This window comes from Neopsephotus bourkii, unplaced genomic scaffold, assembly GCF_033783945.1.
Source record: "Neopsephotus bourkii isolate Nb327-2 ecotype Australia unplaced genomic scaffold, CSIRO-AGI_Nbou_v1 NB_196, whole genome shotgun sequence".
NCBI classification, from domain to species: Eukaryota; Metazoa; Chordata; class Aves; order Psittaciformes; family Psittacidae; genus Neopsephotus; species Neopsephotus bourkii.
The window spans coordinates 5,341,321-5,360,216 of NW_026900709.1; the positions used below are offsets into that span (position 1 = coordinate 5,341,321).

The window sequence follows — 18,896 nt, forward strand, 5'->3', positions numbered from 1 at the left end:
CAAAAAGATTCTTTTTTCCTAGTAGCTGCATTTAATTTGAGCAGAAAGCAAGTGTGCTTTTGTATATAACTTCAGCAACAGTACTTTTAATTGTAGACCAAGTCTATCAGGCAGCTAGCTTATTGATAGAATACATTGTACATTGTATACTATCCGTATATGTCAGTATATTGAGAATAGTTAGGAGTGCTTGGCTAGTAAATTTACTCCAATAACAGTGAAATTTTTTTTATTCCTTGATATTATGTTGTACTTAGATGTTGGCTTTACATAGAATCATGTCAGTTTTGTCAACTTTTTTTTTTTTAAACCATGTTTCTTAAGTTTCATTCAGGCAAAAAAAACCCCAACCCAACCCACAAATGTGTTTTCAAGTAGCCACTATAAATGAAATTGAAAATCTTTTTTATGTGGCAAAGAGTAGATATCAAAGTTTAAAAAGTGCTTAGGAGCCCTTCCTTATTATGTGATGTAGAGCCAGATTAAGAGCATATAAAGAGGAGAAACCCACTGAACAGGGTTTACCTTACAATCTTTTAACTATCCACATAAAATGTTACTATTAAAATATATATTTATTTATATTAATGTACTATTTTATATTTTATATGAAGTACATATTATTATGATTAAAAATTCAGCTCTTTATATTTTATTTGCATGTTAACTCCAAGAAGTTACATACACAGTTGTGAGGAAAGACATTTTTGCACAATTTAGAAAAGTAACTCACCTGTATTGCAAGCCTATGCGTTCCATACTTTTCTTTTTCCACTTAATAAGCTATAGTGTCCTCTTTTTGAATTGGGAAATGTAGCCCAAAAATTCATGTTATCAATGTGTTATTTGTGTGACTGAAATTTTATGTAGGCACAGGCATAGGAGGAAAAACAGAAAATAATTTTTTGGAAAATTCAGACATTCTCTAAAAGGTTGTTCCCTATGTACATTAAAGCAAAAATATTAAATCCAATTTCATTAAGTTTTAGGTGTGGAAATAAACGCATCATAGTGGGACAGGAAGAAGGATCAGGTCTTTTTTTTCATTTTATTGTTTTCTAAGATCCCATTGAACTGGTCTTTTTCTGAAACTGGTGCCATCTTGCTTCTGACTTTAAAAATACTTGTGTCTTAAAACTACGTTCATATGTATTCCACACACTAGAGAACTTACTGCATTGCATCAGCAGAACGGTCTATATTATATGTGATAGGTAATAAAAATAACATTAATTTCTAACCCTGAATATTTAATAACTCATTATCTTAGAATAAGGAACAAATTCATTTTGAAACTATACCTTGCTAATTTTTCATGGGGTAAGAGAAGGATTATAAAATGACAGATTTAGACTCTCAGAAGTTACTTCCTGGAGTGGTTGGCAAATGAAGCTAATGGTGAAACAAGTATTTCCTGTGGTTGTAGAAATGCGATAGGATTCCTACTTTACCATATGTATCAATGTAGTGTTAATAAATGTGATGTCATTCATAAATTAACTTCACTTTTTCCCATTTCCCTTACTAGCTTTTGCATGTGATGAACACTTCTGCTGCCTTGTAGACAACCAAAAGCAGGGAGAATGGAACAAAGAGAAGTCAGAGAGATGAGGGAAAGAAATACAGAAATTTCATTGGGAACAAGAAGGAGAATGGCAGGGAGGACCAAGAGAAGAACAAATAGGGAAAAGAAGATTTGGAGGAGAAATACAACATCAGTCCTGGAAGGAGAAAGAAGAAAACAGGAGATAAGGGAGAAAGTAAGAACAATAGGAGCTGTCCTTAAAGGATCTAATGATGTGGTGGGCTTTGTGGATTGGTGGTGGGTTTTTTGAGTGTCACTAAATACAACTATTTACTTAAAAATATTGACAATAGGATATATTATGTTTCTGACAGTTTTGTGACTATGTAGGTTTGGGGATTATGAAGTGTAGGTGTTCTTCACCTTAGTGCATGACCCCTTCTGTAAGAAGTGGCAGTGAAATGCTGTTCTGAAAACTGTAGAGGCTCCTGTAAATAACCCTTGCAGTGGAAAAGGGAGTCTCTTTGTGTCTGGCTGCTTGGGTTAGAAGTGGTCACAGACTTCCTAATGACAAAATCATTGTGGGGACATGTCATGTATTGCACAGCATTCATGAATGTCAGATCCTCGTTTTCTACACTGCTGTCTTGACCCTCATTAGGTTTTTAAACCACAGTTTACTCATTCTGTGTTCATTCCTCTAAGCAGTGTTTATTGCCTTGACACCTCTTTCAAGGGTAGTGTGTGGGTAGATGGATTCCATGTACTTGCTGCATAGTGAAAAGTAATGCTGAAGTCAGTATTTATTAACATACAGGAATTTTTGTGATGCCAGTTGTCTCACTTCACCCATAACTTTTTGTATATAACTTTTTGTATTCCTCTGTACACATTGCTGCACTGTGCACCTAAAATTTGAGTATGTAGGGTGACTGGATGCAAGGCATAGGTTGCATCAAGTTGTATGTGTATTGTAGATAGAGTGGTTGAGTGGTATCAAAACTTATATTCAGTAGCCAAAGAAAAGGAGGGAGGGGAAAGAAATTATTCTGGATCCATCATGAGTTTAGGGTGCTAGCACAGGAACAGAAGTGACATGCTTGTGGCCACAGGCTACCAAAATGTCTAGTTTTCAGACATACCAGTTGTTGAACGAGATAAAACAAGTCACTTTTCTGCTCCTGCATTGTCAGTGCTTGTAACAAGGCTGTCAGAGTGGCTGCTCCATGGCACTAACCTTCGCTTTTGCTTTCTGGTAGCTAAAGTAGAAATTTCTCGTACTTCTGCATGTGCTGTATATATGGAAGAGAGAAAAGAGAATTGGCAGCATATAGATGATGCCTTTCAGTGGCTCAGAAGGTGAACCTGTGAGGCAGGAGATTCTGTGGTGGTTTGCACCAGAATCAAGTTGCCTGATTTTTTTTCAGCCACCGGCCTTGACCTGACTGAGCCATAAATCCAGTTTACTTTGTACTGATTGTTACACTGTGTCTTACAGTGGTTGCCAACTCATTATCCAGAAAAGAAGTTATGTTAAAGAGGAAGTTACAATGTTAACAGTTGTAGAAGGAGCATGCTATGTGTCTGGGCTTCCTTTCCAACTCTGCATAAGACCTTAACAGTGACTCCTGTTACAGAAACCTGAGTCAGAGAAGTTTTTTATAACAGTTTCTGAGAATTCTTATATCCAGAGTTTTAAATTTCTGACGTGCAGGATGATGTTGCTGAGAAGCACCACCATCTGTGAGGATGATCTGCTGTATATCTGACTATGTTCCTTTTAAACTGCATCTCCTGTACTGAATTACTTGACAGCTTTTCTGTGGCTGTTTTGGAGAAATGTCTTTATTTTAGCTTCTGTATTAGAATTCTGAATTAGACATTGTAAGTCTTTAAGGAATTCTGGTTTTGTGGATTGTGCTTTTCTGTTTTTGCCACATTTTAAAATCTGTTACTCTGAGAGTGTATTGTGTTTTGTAGAAACCTCATAGCAGCCTTCCAGTATCTGAAGGAGGGCTATAGGGATGCTGGGGATGGACTATTCATTAGGGACTGTAGTGACAGGGCAAGGGGTAACGGGTTAAAACTTAAACAGGGGAAATTTAGATTGGATACAAGGAGGGAGTTCTTTACTGTAAGGGTGGTGAGGCACTGGAATGGGTTGCCCAGGGAGGTTGTGAATGCTCCATCCCTGACAGTGTTCAAGGCTGGGTTGGACAGAGCCTTGGGTGACATGGTTTAGTGTGAGGTGTCCCTGCCCATGGCAGGGGGTTGGAACTTGATGATCTTAAGGTCCTTTCCAGCCCTAACTATTCTATGATTCTGTGATCATAAACATGATTTGAATCAGTGCCATTAATAAAATAGCATGATTTAGGAAAACTGGTGCTGTTACTACTAAATTATAAATGCTATATTTCAAGCCGAGTTTCTGAAGAAAATTTCTGCATGCAGTCAGACCGGTTGTCCCCGTCTCTCAGCTCACAGTACAACTCTTGAAATTCTTGGTTGACTCATCTTGCAGACCTCTACAGCTCGTTAAGTTTGTCTGTGAAGTTCTACAGCTCTATAAAAATGAGCTGACTGAATAAAGGACAGCAAGCCTTTTATTTTCAACAGACAACTCGGCCATTGTTGGTGTGTTGGACAGGAGCTCTTTGGCAAAAGCAAGGAGACTCCATTGCTGTTCTGGTTCCACTGATCCGAGGGTATGGTGAGGTACAGATGACGCGGGAAATGGTGAAAGCTCCGAGGAGCCAGCTATAGAGCGCTCCTCACCTTCCTCCTCCTCCCTTTACTCTGCAGCAGGGCAGGGGAGGGGACACCCGCATAAAAACAGCACTGAAGGCGTCTCATGCACGCAGTACTCTCAAGCTGCTTGTCGGGGAAAAAAAACTCTGCCAGAAACGGGGTTTTGTCGGGGGTTTTGTGGGGGGCTTTTTATGCCATGTGGCGTGCTTTAAAATGGCTTGATGGCGAAGGCGAAAGCGTTGCTGGTTTCGTCCCGGAAGCGTTGTCCGTGCCTATTTTTCAGACTACCTGGCGAAGTTCCTCGGCCTGGGCGCGGGCAGGGATCCCTGAGGGCGAGTGTTCCGAGGGGCCTGGCTGGTTGCCCGAGAGAGAGAGGGAGAGTCCGCTCAGCCACCGCAGCGGTGGGTAACCCTCCGCGGACGGGCTCACAACTCCTTTCCCAGATGGACGCTGTCCCATTTCCCGCCCCCTCCACTGGGATGCCGCCTCCGTCCTGCACTGCCCTGGGTTGCTGGCGCGGACAATCCTGGTTTCGGCAGAGCGTAGGGCTCAGCGCCGCTCCGCAGGGAGTGCCGGGATCATGACTCAGTACTTGGGAATGCACCGCCGACTGGCCGGGAATGAACTGGGAAGTGCTGAGCGCCGCCCCTAGAGTAGTTGCTGGGAAAGGGGACGGTGTCTGTCGAAATTCATGTAGGAGGTAAGAAAGGGGGGACTGAACTGGAGAGGGAATGAAGGAAGATTTCAGCTCCCGATTCCAAAACCTCGCCACTTCCGTCCGGTATTGCGTGTCTGCCTCTGGGCTGCCTGCGGGGCCGGAGCCGAATACTCCCCTTGGTTTTGGGGCTAGGCTGCAGCATTCCTTGTGCCCCTTAGTTTTTGTTTTCGGGTTGTTTTTTTGGTTTTTTTTTGTTTGTTTGGTTGGTTGGTTTGGGTTGGTTTGTTTTGTTTTTTGTTTTGTTAGGTTTTTTTAGTTTATTCTGAATTCTTTTTGCCTGGGAGTGCCCCAGTGAGTCAAATTTTAAACAAATAGTAACTCTCAGAATCCTTATTACTTATTTTATGTGATTTTCTTTCCTGGGTATATTGCAAAACATGAATTGGAAACGCTGATCCATCATTTTTGTGTGTGTTAATGTGCTCTACGTGTAAATACTAGGGTGAGCCGTAGCAAGCCTAGGGAGCAGATAGGTCTTGGGCCCTGTGTGTGTTAGTACTTAGCATTAAGTTGTTTTACTGGAATAGGGATCGATTGATAGTTTCTTTGCTCTGGGACTCTGTCGTAGTTTTGTTTGTTTGTTGTTTTTTGTTTTTTTTTTTTAACTGTGTGTTTTACAAATGCATGAATTGGTAGAGAGTTCTAAGAATAGTGTAATAGTAAGCTGAGCAGGGGATGTGCAAGTGAGTGAGCAGTGTTTCTTTTCATTATACTGCTGGGAGAGAGGGCCAGCCCAGCCTGCCCTCAGTGCAGAGCTAGGGAAGAGAGGTTACAGACGGGTAGTAAACACAGCACATGTACAGAGGGTATTCCAGTGTTTGGAATGAAAATCTCTTTCCAAGAATGGCAGCAACACAGACTTGAAAACTCTTTTAAATGAATTAGAATCAGACTCATGGAATAGTTAGAGTTGGAAAGGACCTTAAGATCATCGAGTTCCAACCCACCTGCCATGGGCAGGGACGCCTCACACTGAACTATGTCACCCAAGGCACTCTCCAACCCTGCCTTGAACACCGCTAGGGATGGGGCATTCACAACTTCCTTGGGCAACCCATTCCAGTGCCTCACCACACTTACAGTAAAGAACTCCTTATATCCAAACTTCTAAACTTCCCGTTTAAGTTTTAACCTGTTACCCCTTGTCCTGTCACTACAGTCCCTAATGAAGAGTCCTTCCCCAGCATCCCTATAGGCCCCATTCAAATACTGGAAGGCTGCTATAAGGTCTCCACACAGCCTTCTCCAGGCTGAACAGCCCCAACTTTCTCAGCCTGTCTTCATATGGGAGGTCCTCCAGTCCCCTGATCATCCTCGTGGCCCTCTTCTGGATTTGTTCCAACAGCTCCATGTCCTTTTTATGTTGAGGACACCAGAATTGCACACAATACTCCAGGTGAGGTCTCACGAGAGCAGAATAAAGGGGCAGGATAGAATCATAGAATAGTTAGGGTTGGAAAGGACCTCAAGATCATCAAGCTCCAACCCCCCTGCCATGGGCAGGGACACCTCACTCTAAAGCATATTACCCAAGGCCTCATCCAACCTGGCCTTGAACACTGCCAGGGATGAAGCATTCACAACCTCTCTGGACAACCTATTCCAGTGCCTCACCACCCTAACAGGAAAGAATTTCCTCCTTATATCGAATCTAAACTTCCCCTGTTTAAGTTTTAACCCATTACCCCTTGTCCTACCACTACAGTCCCTAATGAAGAGTCCATCCCCAGCATCCCTATATGCCCCCTTCAGATACTGGAAGGCTGCTATGAGGTCTCCACACAGCCTTCTCTTCTTCAGGCTGAAGAGCTGCAACTTTCTCAGCCTGTCTTCATATGGGAGGTGCTCCAGTCCCCTGATCATTCTCGTGGCCCTCCTCTGGACATGTTCCAACAGATCCATGTCCTTTTTATGTTGAGGACACCAGAACTGTACACAATACTCCAAGTGAGGTCTCAGGAGAGCAGAATAAAGGGGCAGGATCACCTCCTTCGACCTGCTGGTCATGCTCCTTTTGACAAGGCCCAGCCAGTAGGTAACTCAGAGCCATGCAGCCTCTTGCTCACTCCCCCACCTTCTTTCTCCCCCCACTCTTGGAGGGAGGGGGAGGAGAATGGAAAGAATGTAACTTGGACGGATTGAGATAAGAACAGTCCAGTAGCTAAGGTGTAACACAAAACCACTACTGCTACCACCAACAATAATGATGATAAGGGAAATAACAAAGGCAGAGAATGCAATTGCTCACCACCTGCTGACTGATACCCAGCCCAAGAGCAGCAATCCGGGCCTTCCAGGTAACTCCCCCCAGTTTATATACTGGGCATGATGTGCTGTGGTATGGAATATCCCTTTGGCTAGTTCGGGTCAGGTGTCCTGTCTCTCCAGCTTCCTGCGCCCCTCCTCACTGGCAGAGCATGAGACTGAAAAAGCCATTGGTCAGAGTAAACAGTACTTAACACACCAATGTTTTTAGTTGTTGCTATCAGCACTGTTTTAAGGCTAAAGTTGAAAACACAGCACTGCACCAGCTACGGAGAAGGAGAAAAATGGCTGCTACAGCTGAACCCAGGACAGTCATAATTCAGTTTGAACCTGAATTATATAGGCTTGTTTAGGCAAGAATCAATACAACTTAAATTATTCTACTAAATGTAGTTCATTAAAGCATGTGGATAGGGTTTTGAAGTAGCTTTTAGCTAAACAAATTTAAAGTCTGATTTACTGTGAAGTTATATCATTTCTGGTTATAGCTAACGGGCTGAGATCTGAACCTTTTTGATAGCTTAAGTGAAGAGGGTGTAACTACACATGGAATTTCATATGAGTAGAGAAGGAATGTGAAGAACAATTATTGAGCTATGGGAGACCAAGTACAGGAAAAGCAGTCTTATCATTTTTTTTGGTGCACAGGCTCTGACTCATGACTTGGGGATAGAGAAGAGACTGTTGCATTTTTGTGTTCAGAGGCATATAGAAAATATAATCCCTGAGTCCAGATGCCCAGTTATGAAAACAAGGTTTGACAGAACCAAGGAATCCTAAAACTGAATGCTGAATGCTGTTAGGTTTTTGTTCATGTACTTATAAGGGAGTCTTTATGGTATTCCTATGCCAAATGTGAAATACTGCCTGGTAGCAAGATATGACTGGGAGTATTTAGATGCTCCGCAACTTCATGGTGTCAAGCCTTCTTGGGTGTTAGCCTTGTAACAGAGGAACACCTCCCTGCTACAGCCAGAGAAGAATGAGCCCTTGGACTGCAGATCAAGGAATAAGTGTGAAACACTGTGCTCTCTCCACTAAGAGCTGTAATAAGTAACTGCAAGGACTCTATCCACCTACAATGGAAAGAAGCAAAGATACAAGCATGGGAGATGTTTGAAGGAAACAATAGAACCTAGGGACCTCTTGAGGTCATGTAGCCCAGCTTTCTGCTTGGAGCAGGTCTGACTTCAAATTTAGAGCTGCGTTATTCAAAAACCAAATTCTGGTCTTTGTTGTTGTCTTGTGTTTGGAGAAGGAAGTATGTTTCAGATTTATTTAAAAGGGAGCTCCCCTTCTGCAGAGAATTTCATCCAAACTGGTGTTGGATGAAATCTTATTACAAGGATTATTATACTGAAGATTCTAGTATTACTAGCATTTGCTTTCTGCATTCTGTTAGGGAGACCATTGGTTCCAGCAACATGGATGATGTCAGCTTGAAGTTCCATCAGCAGCTTCTGTTCATTGATGAAAGTCTGGTTGCTGAAGATGTAGCAGCTTTAAAATTCCTCTGTACTGACTTTCTCCCCTTCAGAAAACTAGAAAGGGTGAAGTCAGCAGTGGACATCTTTGAGCTTCTCATGGCTAAAGGATATCTGAATGAGAAAGATACTTTCCTGCTAGCTGAACTCTTATACACAATTAAATGTCATTCCTTGCTCAAGAAACTTGGTTATACGAAGGAGAAAGTGCAGGAATGTCTGCATGAGAAGGGAAGAGTGTCTCCTTACAGGTAAGTTTGCAGTGGGATTCTGCTCCCTCCATTACTTCCATCTATGCCACACTTTTCCCTTTCCATTTTTAAATTCTCAGATAGCTTTTAGTTTCTATACCATCTTCTGTTCTGCTTTTATCTTACTGGATCTCTGTTACAGGCAGATGCTATATGAATTGTCAGAGAACATTACCAATGACATGTTGAAGGATATTATATTCCTCCTGAAAAACTGTCTTCCAAAGCGACAGATAACTCTGGTATGTGAAGAGAGACAAATATGTATATGGTGAGAATGGAAGAAGCAGGGGGCAAATAGGAGGAAAAGGATGAAGAGAAAAGTATTTGGTGGAATAGGGCATAATCTGCAGCTAGGCCGCTCAGTATTTATAGGGTTAGCAAGGAGTATTCTCTTGACAGGTAAATATGGAATTTGGTAGTTTGTGCCAAGGTCAGTCACTGACAGTCCACAGATCGTAAAAGGGTGGCAAATCAAATCTTCACCCAACTTGAGCCATGTGCAAAGGAGATTCATGTCTGTATGTCTTTGGTACCATTTCACAGCAATGAAGCCTTCTTAAAGCTGAGAGTCATTAAAATGGTTTGGGTGAATCTGTTTGAACAAGACCATATGAAATAATAACACAGCCAGTAGCTTTCCATGGGACAATATTTTCATCTTCCACAGTGATGTAAAACTGACACTTTGGAAATTGTTCGTAGGAAGCAAAGCAGATACTAGTGTAGGTTTTGAGTTCTAAGGAGCTATAACCATATTCTGTATTTTGTTCTCTCTTTCTGGCTGTCAGTCTGCCCTGGAATTGCTGATTTTATTGGAAAAACAGAGCCTTTTAACTGAGAACAATGTACAGATACTGGAGGAAATCTGTATGCGTGTTTCACCCAATCTCCTGGAAAGAGTAAACTGCTACAAAAGGGCAAAAGGTGAGAAATTCAGAGTCGAGAAGTACATTTACTAGAATGCAGGAAGCACTAGAAGGGCTTGGGCAACTGAACCTCAAGATCCTATGTTTGGATTGCTGGAACAGGAGCTACAGAGGGATCACACATCTTCATGCACAAATTTGCTGTAACAGTCTCTAGCCTATTTTACGTCCTACCTGAATTCCAGCAGGGACATACTGGAATATCTGAGGCCCCATAAAGCAGTCCAGCACATACAGAACAGGCTGGAAAACTGAAAATCTATTTATGGTTCTGTTGGACTTCTCCATTTCCCTATAAATAGTATTGAAATGAGTTAAGAATACACACTACGACAAGGCAGTTGCCTGCTAATAAGACAGTGAAGCAAACTGTGTGCATGTGTATTTGAAGTGGTAGGCTCTGTTATTAAATGTGTAATACGTATTATCAGGGATTATACTGCAGTTTGTAATATTCCTTCATTTAGCATCCTGAAGTGACTATAAGCATACTGGGGAAAATGTTCTATTTATTTAAGCACTGGGAAGCAAGTTCCGGGAAATACAAAGCTACTTGCACCCCAATAGGTGCAACAGCACTGAGCATTTAGTGAGTTCCATTCCCATGTGCTTTCTGAACATGTTTCAAAGTTGCTTTCTATTTTAATATATCTCTCAGTAAGCATTGGTACACATTTGCCTAATGTGCAGATTCATACTGGTTTAACTAGAAGGCACTTCTCTTTTTTTGTCTCTTTCTGCTCTTAGTGTCTCTGCCTCAGCAGGAGAACACTCAGCCCATTGAGGAAATTTCACTGTCTCACACTGGAGACATCAAAGTATCCCCTGTGTCAGAGGTACAGCGCAGTACATATTGCAAGGCTTGTGTTTCAGTGGTTTAAGTGGTTGGGGGGCTTTTTTGCCCTGATTTTGAAACCATACTGGCTGTGGTTTTGCTAAATCTTCTTACTTGGTTTAGGAATTGAAAAAGCATATTTTTTCAGCATGCAAGAAATACAGTTGCATATAGTATAAAATAGTGGAAGCCAAAAATACTATTGGTCATGTGCAGCTGGGTGGGGAAAATGATGTTAGAGATGAGTGAGAGCAAAAGATAGACGAGGCCTTCTAGAGAATGGGTTAGTCAGTTGGTGCTGTGTCATGGTTTAACCCCAGCCAGCAGCTAAGTACCACAAAGCCATTTACTCCCTCCTCTCCCCCTTGCCTTGTGGGATGGGGAGGAGAATCAGAAAAAGGTAAAACCAGCAGGTTGAGATAAGAAGAGCTTAATAATTGAAATAAAGTAAAATAACAATAATAACAGGAAAAAGAGGGAGGAATAAAACCCGAGGAAAAACTACTGATGCACAATACGATTACTCACCACCTGCTGACTGATGCCCAGTCAGTTCATGAACAAGAACTCCCCAAAACAACTCTCCCCATTTTATATATTGAACTTGATGTTCTAAGCTAGGGAATACTCCTTTGGCTGATTCAGGTCAGCTATCCTGGCGGGGCTCCCTCCCAGCTTCTTGTGTCCCATCCCACTGGAAGAGCATGGGAAACTGAGAAGTCCTTGACTTAGGGTCATCATTACTGTTCCCAGTTTCTCAGTGTACCAGTCCTTAATCAGTTAAACCATTCTTGCAGCATGAGGAATCACACTGGGAAACTTAACAGGGCTAGAACTGATCTCTTTTTTTGGGGAAAAGTAGAGGAAAGGAGAGGGTGTCAGTCCAGCTGTGGATGAGGAAAACCAGTGATCTTTCTAAGGATACTTCCCAGCAGTGAAGTAGTAGTAGACAAGAGCTGAGGAAAGCGGGCTATTTCATATTAGAAGGGTTTGCATTACTTCTTCTTTGAGCTGTATTTGCTCTACATGTCCCCAGGGTTTGGGGAAGCCTTCATGCATGGCACTTGGCACAGTAAGAAAATAAACGTAGTTTTATTAAGGAAGCATAGATTTAAAAGAATTTTAAAAGAATAAGTGAGTGTTTCCATAATCCTGATGATTGTGTTTGATTTGTCCCTCAAATGCTGAGAGCTCATACATTTGTTTCCATGCTGTATAATAGACCATTGACACTTTACTGTTAGAAGATGTTTCTACTTAGAACAGTTTATAGAATTCTGTGAAGTCTATATTTTTCTAGAATTCACTATCCAAGAGAATTATCACAGGACCATGTTAGGACCTTTATTTTGTTTATACTGATTGCGTCTACCTAGAGTGAGAGGATCATTTGGAAGTGAAAGAAAATTCTTTGCTGTTTCCCTTTATCTGTCAGAAAAAAGGATAGTTATTTCCAGCTTTGTGAGATTTGCTGTAATTGGGAAGTCTTTTCTAATTTCATTATTAAATGCTTTTCTGTTCTTAGGAATTCAGTATTTTTCCTACTCTCTACTTAAAAAGCTTTGTATTAAGCCTGTTTTGCTAAAATTGCAATGAAAACTTGTTACATATAATAATGATTTTTAACATGATATTCCCCATATTCAAAACACAGGAGACCTCGATCAAGTCTGTCGGTTCTAATATCAAGGGTAAGAATTTCTGAAAGTATGTTTTGTTTTTATTTCTTTGCTTAATGTTGCATCCCTTTACTTTCTCTGGGAAATTTCTAGCATTTGGATAAATGACACACACCCTGCTGTCTTCTTGGAAGGCTGTTTTGCTTCATGCGCATACAGATTTGAAGGATTTCAGTTCTTAGAGAATAGAGGCAAGAGAAAATTGGGAAATGCTTTGTATTTTGCTGGTCACTTACTGGAAACTAATGCCTTTTTTGGAAAGTGAAATAGCGGCTGATCTGATTAGAAGCAAAGAGATTATTTCTTTCCTAAAAACAAAACCCAAGTTTTTTGCTTAAATATCCCTGGGAGGACAAGAGAATGGGACACTCCAATTGTGTATAAGACTGTGATGTTAATTTTTTGGGTGTAGGTCTTCACCTCTAACTTTTTCTGCTGTGTAGACTGTTACTTTGATGAGCTTGGGATTGTCGCATGTTAAAGATGGATGGTTTTGAGCGCATTAACTAGCGTATGAATTGTACAAAAGGAGACAAGCATTTTAGGGCGTTCAGAAGGAGAAGTAAATGAAGCAGCAATAAATAAAATTACATTTTTGCATCAGCTCTCTGAAAGGATTCTGTAAAAAAACAGTGATTTGTTTGCATTCATCTTTGTGGCCCCACATCAACTAGACCAGCCTCAAAGTGTAGCAGTACAGCGTCTGTCAACTCTTATCCTCTTTCAAGCTGTGTGAGTGCAGCCTAGCTGTGAAAGTCAGTCTGAGAGTTGGTATCAGTGATTCGGGAACAAAACAGAACAAAGCAGATCTCTAGTGGGAGCTTCAGTAGTAACACTGCAGATCCTTCTTACAAGACAGTTTATTTCTAAGCTGATTTCCAAATGAAAAATTAATTTGAATGTCTCAGAGTCTGTCCTTATAGCATGGATGCTTTTGTTCCACAAGGCCAATACAAATAGAAACCTTGCCTTTGTCACAAAAATAATATATGTAATAAAAATAACTGGAGACATGTTCAGATTAGGTCCTTTGGACATGATGATGCTATCTTGTATGGAGGAATTATTCCTTTCAATGAAACAGCATTTCAGATACAGAAAAAACAGTATTATAGCTAAACTCATTTTTGTTACATCCACCAATACTGTATTTCTCTTCATGAGTACCTGTGCTGTTTTGGTTTGATGGGTTTGTTTGTTTTTTTTTCTAGATAACAAAGAAGCGTGTCTTACCCAAGGCTTCTCTGAAATAAAGCTGGAGCTGCCTGGAGGACTCAGCAATGCAGAAAATGAATCCGAGGTCTGAGACAATCTCTTCTCTTTTTGAATACCTGGGTGTGTGAGGTCTAGGTGGGTAATGACATTGATCGTGCAAGGACATGTGAGATGTCTGTGTGTCTCATGAAATTTTTGAATTGTCTGGTCAACTGGAATGTTTCAGAGAATATTTTAACCTTGGAGACCAGAAACCTACCAATATTGGAAGGTGTGGTGGAGGCAAAACAGGCATAATACCTTTGACATTATGCATACATTAGTGCACCTGTTTATCCCCCTGCTACAGGCAAAACAGTGCCATTTTCTTAGGTTGTGCATTTTGGAGATGGCAGCAGAATGGGCAAGACAAAAATGTAGCTTCACAGTTCTCTTTCTAAATTGGGCTTTGAAAAAGCTTCAGAGCATCTTGAAATTAAGTCACAAGGGGTAGTATGCAAAGACCTTGTGAGAAGAATAAAAGAAGGCAAGAGTTTTTAGTAAGCTACTGCAGGCTTATAACAATCTTCCTCAGTAAAACATAGGTCTCAGTACAGCAGAAAATACCTCTTTTGTGAGATCTCTTCTTAGAAGCCTTGGGTGCACTTGTTAACCTTGCACAGCAGTGTAACCACTGAATTCTCCCCCTGGCTTTTTTCTCTGGCATGGATATTGAGGAAGCAAGTTGCTGTGGTGGGTTATAGCCATTTAATTTTTGCAGTTCTGTGCTATAAATCATCTTTCATGAACTGCTTTTTAGACTTGTGTAGCAAAGGTACTTGTTGCTGCTGTTGCAGGAGCTTGGAGCGCTACCTTCATTTTGTTCTACTAAAATGCACTAAAGCAGTTGTGCATTGCTTTCTAGTGAGCAGATATGAGCTGGAGTGGTGAAAGTTTTTGATTTCAGTCCGAGGTTGAACTTGAAGAGATGGTGATGGTCACTGAAGTTCTGGTGGCTTTTCACTTTCTAAAATGTTCTTTCTTAAGAGTGGGAAGTGGCTTTTTAAGTCTTAGCAAAACTGGTAGCATAGCAGGCTTATGCACTTGTGAGATCTGTGTTCTGCTTGTATGCCTTTCCATTGGATCAGTGTGAGCCACCACGTCCACGTATTCATGGTTGCTTTTGAAAAAACAACCCAGATGTCTAACGTTGTACAGGTTCATTATGAACCCTCTGCCATCTGAAGTTACAACATTGTCATGACCTTGGAAACAGCTGGGGACTTCTGTCCCCATCACCAGTTCAGATTGTGGAGGTTGGCTGCTGGGTCCTTCCCTTTCCATACAGATGACCAGCCCAACTGCCAAACCCTTCCTCTGCCCTTTGATAGTATGGTGACAGAGTGTGCTCAAGGTTTCACCCATGTCTTTTCACACACGGAGGTATCACTGAGTTACAGCTTTTCAAAAGTAGCGCACAGTCTTAGGTACCTCTAATTTTTGGATGCCAATTTTGAGGCGTATTAAGGAAATAGGAGTAAGTTGAATAAATTCATTGAGGCTGTAAGCTTTTTTTCCTCTCCTTTCTACAGAAGGTGAAAAGCTACAAAATGGATGGACCACACAGAGGATTTTGTCTTGTTATTAATAATGTTAAATTCAATCAGTCTCTTAGTGAAAGGAGGGGTTCTTTCAAAGATGCTGGTAAGTTACTGAAGGGCGATTTTTGGAACTCGAGTCTCTGTTTTGCCATGCGAGTCGATTGTCAAATATTGCTCTTTTTTTTTGTTGTCTGTATTTTAGTTAACATTCTGAAAGAGTAAAATGTTTGATATAAGTTAATTTGTCATTTGTGTATCCTAGGGGAGAAAGGGTTAAAGAAAAGTACAGTTTCTGATGTATTGGATCATTCTTGAATAACTTTGAGGATCTCTTTACTTACCCTTTATCTATAACTGTAATAAAGAACTGAAACTAAAGCCATCGTTCTACATCATATAATGCAAAATTCCATAATCAAGCAACTCTGAGCACTTCTTATTTTATTCTGTTCCTTTATTTATCTATTGTGTATGAAACTCTAATATTAGTTTCACTAAACTGCAACTGGAAGGTAATGATGGGAGGAAGGTTCTGAACGATTTGAACGGAAACTCTGGTGGGGGGACTCCTGATATTTTCCGGTGTCATTTGTGAGCTCACTCAGTATGTCATTATACACTGTAAAATGTCATTATATTTTCTGAAACTTTTCTAGAAAATCCCAGGAACTCTGAGCTGGTGCCATCTTTTTTATTCCAGTTATCCTTTAGTTGATACTAAAGGTTATATATATATATATATATATATATATACCCTTTATATAGCATAAGGGTGAATCTGCAGAAGGCGTAAGGTCTTTCCTGGTTCAGATTAGTTTGCATAGTGACTTTATAAAATTGTTTACTAGTGCCTCAGTTTTTCCTTTTCTCTTTGTTTTAAATTACAGAGGAACTGGAGCGAGTATTCACGTGGCTTGGTCTGGATGTGAGGATTTACACAGATCTGACATCTCAGAAGATTAAAGAACTCATGCAAACTTGGCAGCAGCTGCAAGATCACAAAGACAGGGACTGTTTTATATGTTGTATTCTGTCTCATGGAGAGTCAGGAGCAGTCTATGGGAAAGATGAGGAACTTGTATCGATCCGCACAATCATGTCCTACTTCACTGCAAGACAGTGTCCACAGCTGGCAGAAAAACCCAAACTCTTCTTTATCCAAGCGTGCCAGGGTAAAGAGATACAGTGTGGTGTCCCTGTTAAAACTGATGCACGAATTCCAGACTCATCTTCCATGCAACAGAGCTTTTCTCCTTCTGAAAGTATTCCTGAAGAGGCTGATTTCCTCCTAGGCATGGCCACTATTGATGGATATGTCTCCTTCCGGCATATTCAACAGGGTGCTTGGTACATTCAGGCCCTGTGCAGCAAGCTACAGCTGTTGGTACCAAGGTAAATACTTTTCTTAGCTCTTCCGTGAAGGACTGGGAGGAACTTCCCCCTTCTCTTTAACTCCAAAGGGAAATTCACATAGGAACGCTAACCCATGTTCTGAGGTGGACAGGATTAGTTAAACTGATGAATTGTTTGCTTGCACCGATAAAGTTACATTTGTGGTGTATTGACCCTGGCTGGACACGAGGTGCCTGCCAAAGCCACTCTATCGGTTGTACAGAGGTGAGAAAGTATATTTAGAGGTTTATGAGTTGAGATAAGGACAGGGAGAAATCATTCACGAATTACAGCCACAGGAAAACAGACTCAGCTTAAGTGAAATTAGATCTGATTTATTGCCTATCAGAGCAGAATTGGATACTGAGAAAGGAAACCCGATCTTAATCCCTCTCCCTTCTCCCTGGGTTTACCTTCACTCCTGAATTCTCTACCTCCTGTCCTGCAGCAGTGCAGGGGATGGAGAATGGGGGATGCAGTCAGTTCGTCTCTTTTCTGCTGCTCTTTCTCCCTCAAGTTGACGGCTCATCACAATTTTCCTCTGATCTAATGTGTGGTCCATCCCACAGGAGGCAGTGTCCCACAAGCTTCTCCAATGTGAGTCCTTTCCACTGGCTGCAGTTCTTCAGGAGCTGTTCCAGCATAGGTCCCTTCCATGGGTGCAGTCCTTCAGCAGCAGACTGCCCTCGCGTGGGTCCCCCATGGCATCACAAGTCCTGCCAGCAAACCTGCTCCAGCCTGGGCTCCTCTGAACATGGGTCCACAGGTCCTGCCAGGAGCCTGCTCCAGTGCAGGGTTCCCATGGAAACAGTCTCTGTGGGGCACCCACCTGCTCTGGCATGGGGTCCTCCATGGGCTGCAGGTGGATATCTGCTCTCCCATTAACCTCCATGGGCTGCATGGGCAGAGCCTGCCTCACCAGTCTTCCCCAGGGGCTGCAGGGGAATCTCGGCTCTGGTGCCTGGAGAACCTTCTCCCCTCCTGCACTGATCTTGAAGTCTGCAGAGCTCTTGCTCTCACGTATTCTTGCTGCTTTCTCCAGCTGCAATTGCTGCTGCTCAGCAGCTCTTTCCACTTCTTAAATATGTTCTCATGGAGGTGCTACCACCATTGCAGGTGGGTCTGTCTTGGAGCCAGCTGGCATTGGTTCTGTTGGACACAGGGGAAGCTTCTAGCAGCTTCTCACAGAAGCCACCCTTGTAGCTACTCCTCCCTTCCCACTGCCACGTAAATGCAGTAAAATATTAACCCTGCTAGTGCCATAGAGATAATCTGAGGGATGTGAAGTTTACTATAAAATCCTCTAAACCTCCTATCTTTAAGGCAGAAACATCTGTTTCTTGAGTGGATTTAGGTAAAAATACCTTATTCTGTTATTTTTCTTTACTGGTTAAATCAAGCAAGACAGGAAGAAAAGGTCTTTTGTTTTTCATATGACTCAAGGGGGACCAAAGGGGGAGAAATTTGAAGGAAAGGATCTGGTTTTTGTGTTTTAAATGTTTGTACTGCATCTTCTAGGTGACCTGGGAGGTGTTCAATGGAGTGCCTTTTGCTTGTCAAAAACTGTTTTTCATTTTTGATTTTGCTCTCCTTGTATCTGTAGGGGTGAAGATATTTTGTCGATTCTTACTGAAGTTAATGAAGATGTGGCCAGACGTGTTGACCGCTTAGGCACAAAGAAGCAGATGCCCCTACCAGCATATACCTTAACAAGAAAACTTATATTCCCAATACCTAGAGACCCTCCTCCTTCACAGCAATATGGAGGCTTTTGAAATACATCCTTTTATCAGCACATTTCACTTAAATGCAGTTCACCACATGACCTGTTTTAAGGCAGGTATCCAGAATCCCGAGGGACTGTTAGCTTCAAGGCAAAGGGTCATAATTTTTTTTTTCCATCCTGGGAAACTGGAGGAGATGCAGTTAAAACAATCCATGTGCTAGCTAGTTACATCATCTATATATTCAGTGTTATCAGGGCTGGAGAAGCATGCTTCGGTCTTGTTAAATGTTTTTGTACCTGCAAAGATTACAGACACAAAAGTGTTTTTCCTGACAGCAGGAGGGTTGCAGGTAGCCTTCCGTATCTAGTCCAGGATTGTTAAGAGTCTGGTTTAGGCTCATTGTGATTTAGTTTGCAGGCTGTCAGTTTCAAATCCCACCTTTAAATCCACTAGGTATATTCACAGAGAAAGACAAAGGTGGGAAGGAAGAGGAGAAAGCTAAATTAGTAAGTGGAAAAGGACTTTCATCTTAATTTAAATTATGT

The 18,896-nt window shown here is 41.6% G+C and overlaps 1 protein-coding gene and 1 long non-coding RNA gene across 2 annotated transcripts; both read left to right on the forward strand.

The window, feature by feature from the left end:
* Nucleotides 1–804: 804 nt before the first annotated feature.
* Nucleotides 805–4,141, forward strand: LOC133225402 (uncharacterized). Its single transcript, XR_009729143.1, has 2 exons — nt 805–1,760; nt 4,006–4,141. It is a non-coding gene; the product is annotated as an uncharacterized LOC133225402 (long non-coding RNA).
* A 526-nt stretch (nt 4,142–4,667) lies between these two features.
* On the forward strand, nt 4,668–18,574 carry LOC133225329 (caspase-10-like). Its single transcript, XM_061377591.1, has 10 exons — nt 4,668–4,976; nt 8,662–8,994; nt 9,137–9,236; nt 9,786–9,921; nt 10,671–10,759; nt 12,413–12,449; nt 13,649–13,737; nt 15,224–15,335; nt 16,120–16,624; nt 18,228–18,574. Exons 1-10 carry the CDS (start codon nt 4,897–4,899, stop codon nt 18,397–18,399), a joined length of 1,653 nt encoding a protein of 550 aa, XP_061233575.1. The 5' UTR covers nt 4,668–4,896; the 3' UTR covers nt 18,400–18,574.
* Nucleotides 18,575–18,896: the final 322 nt, after the last annotated feature.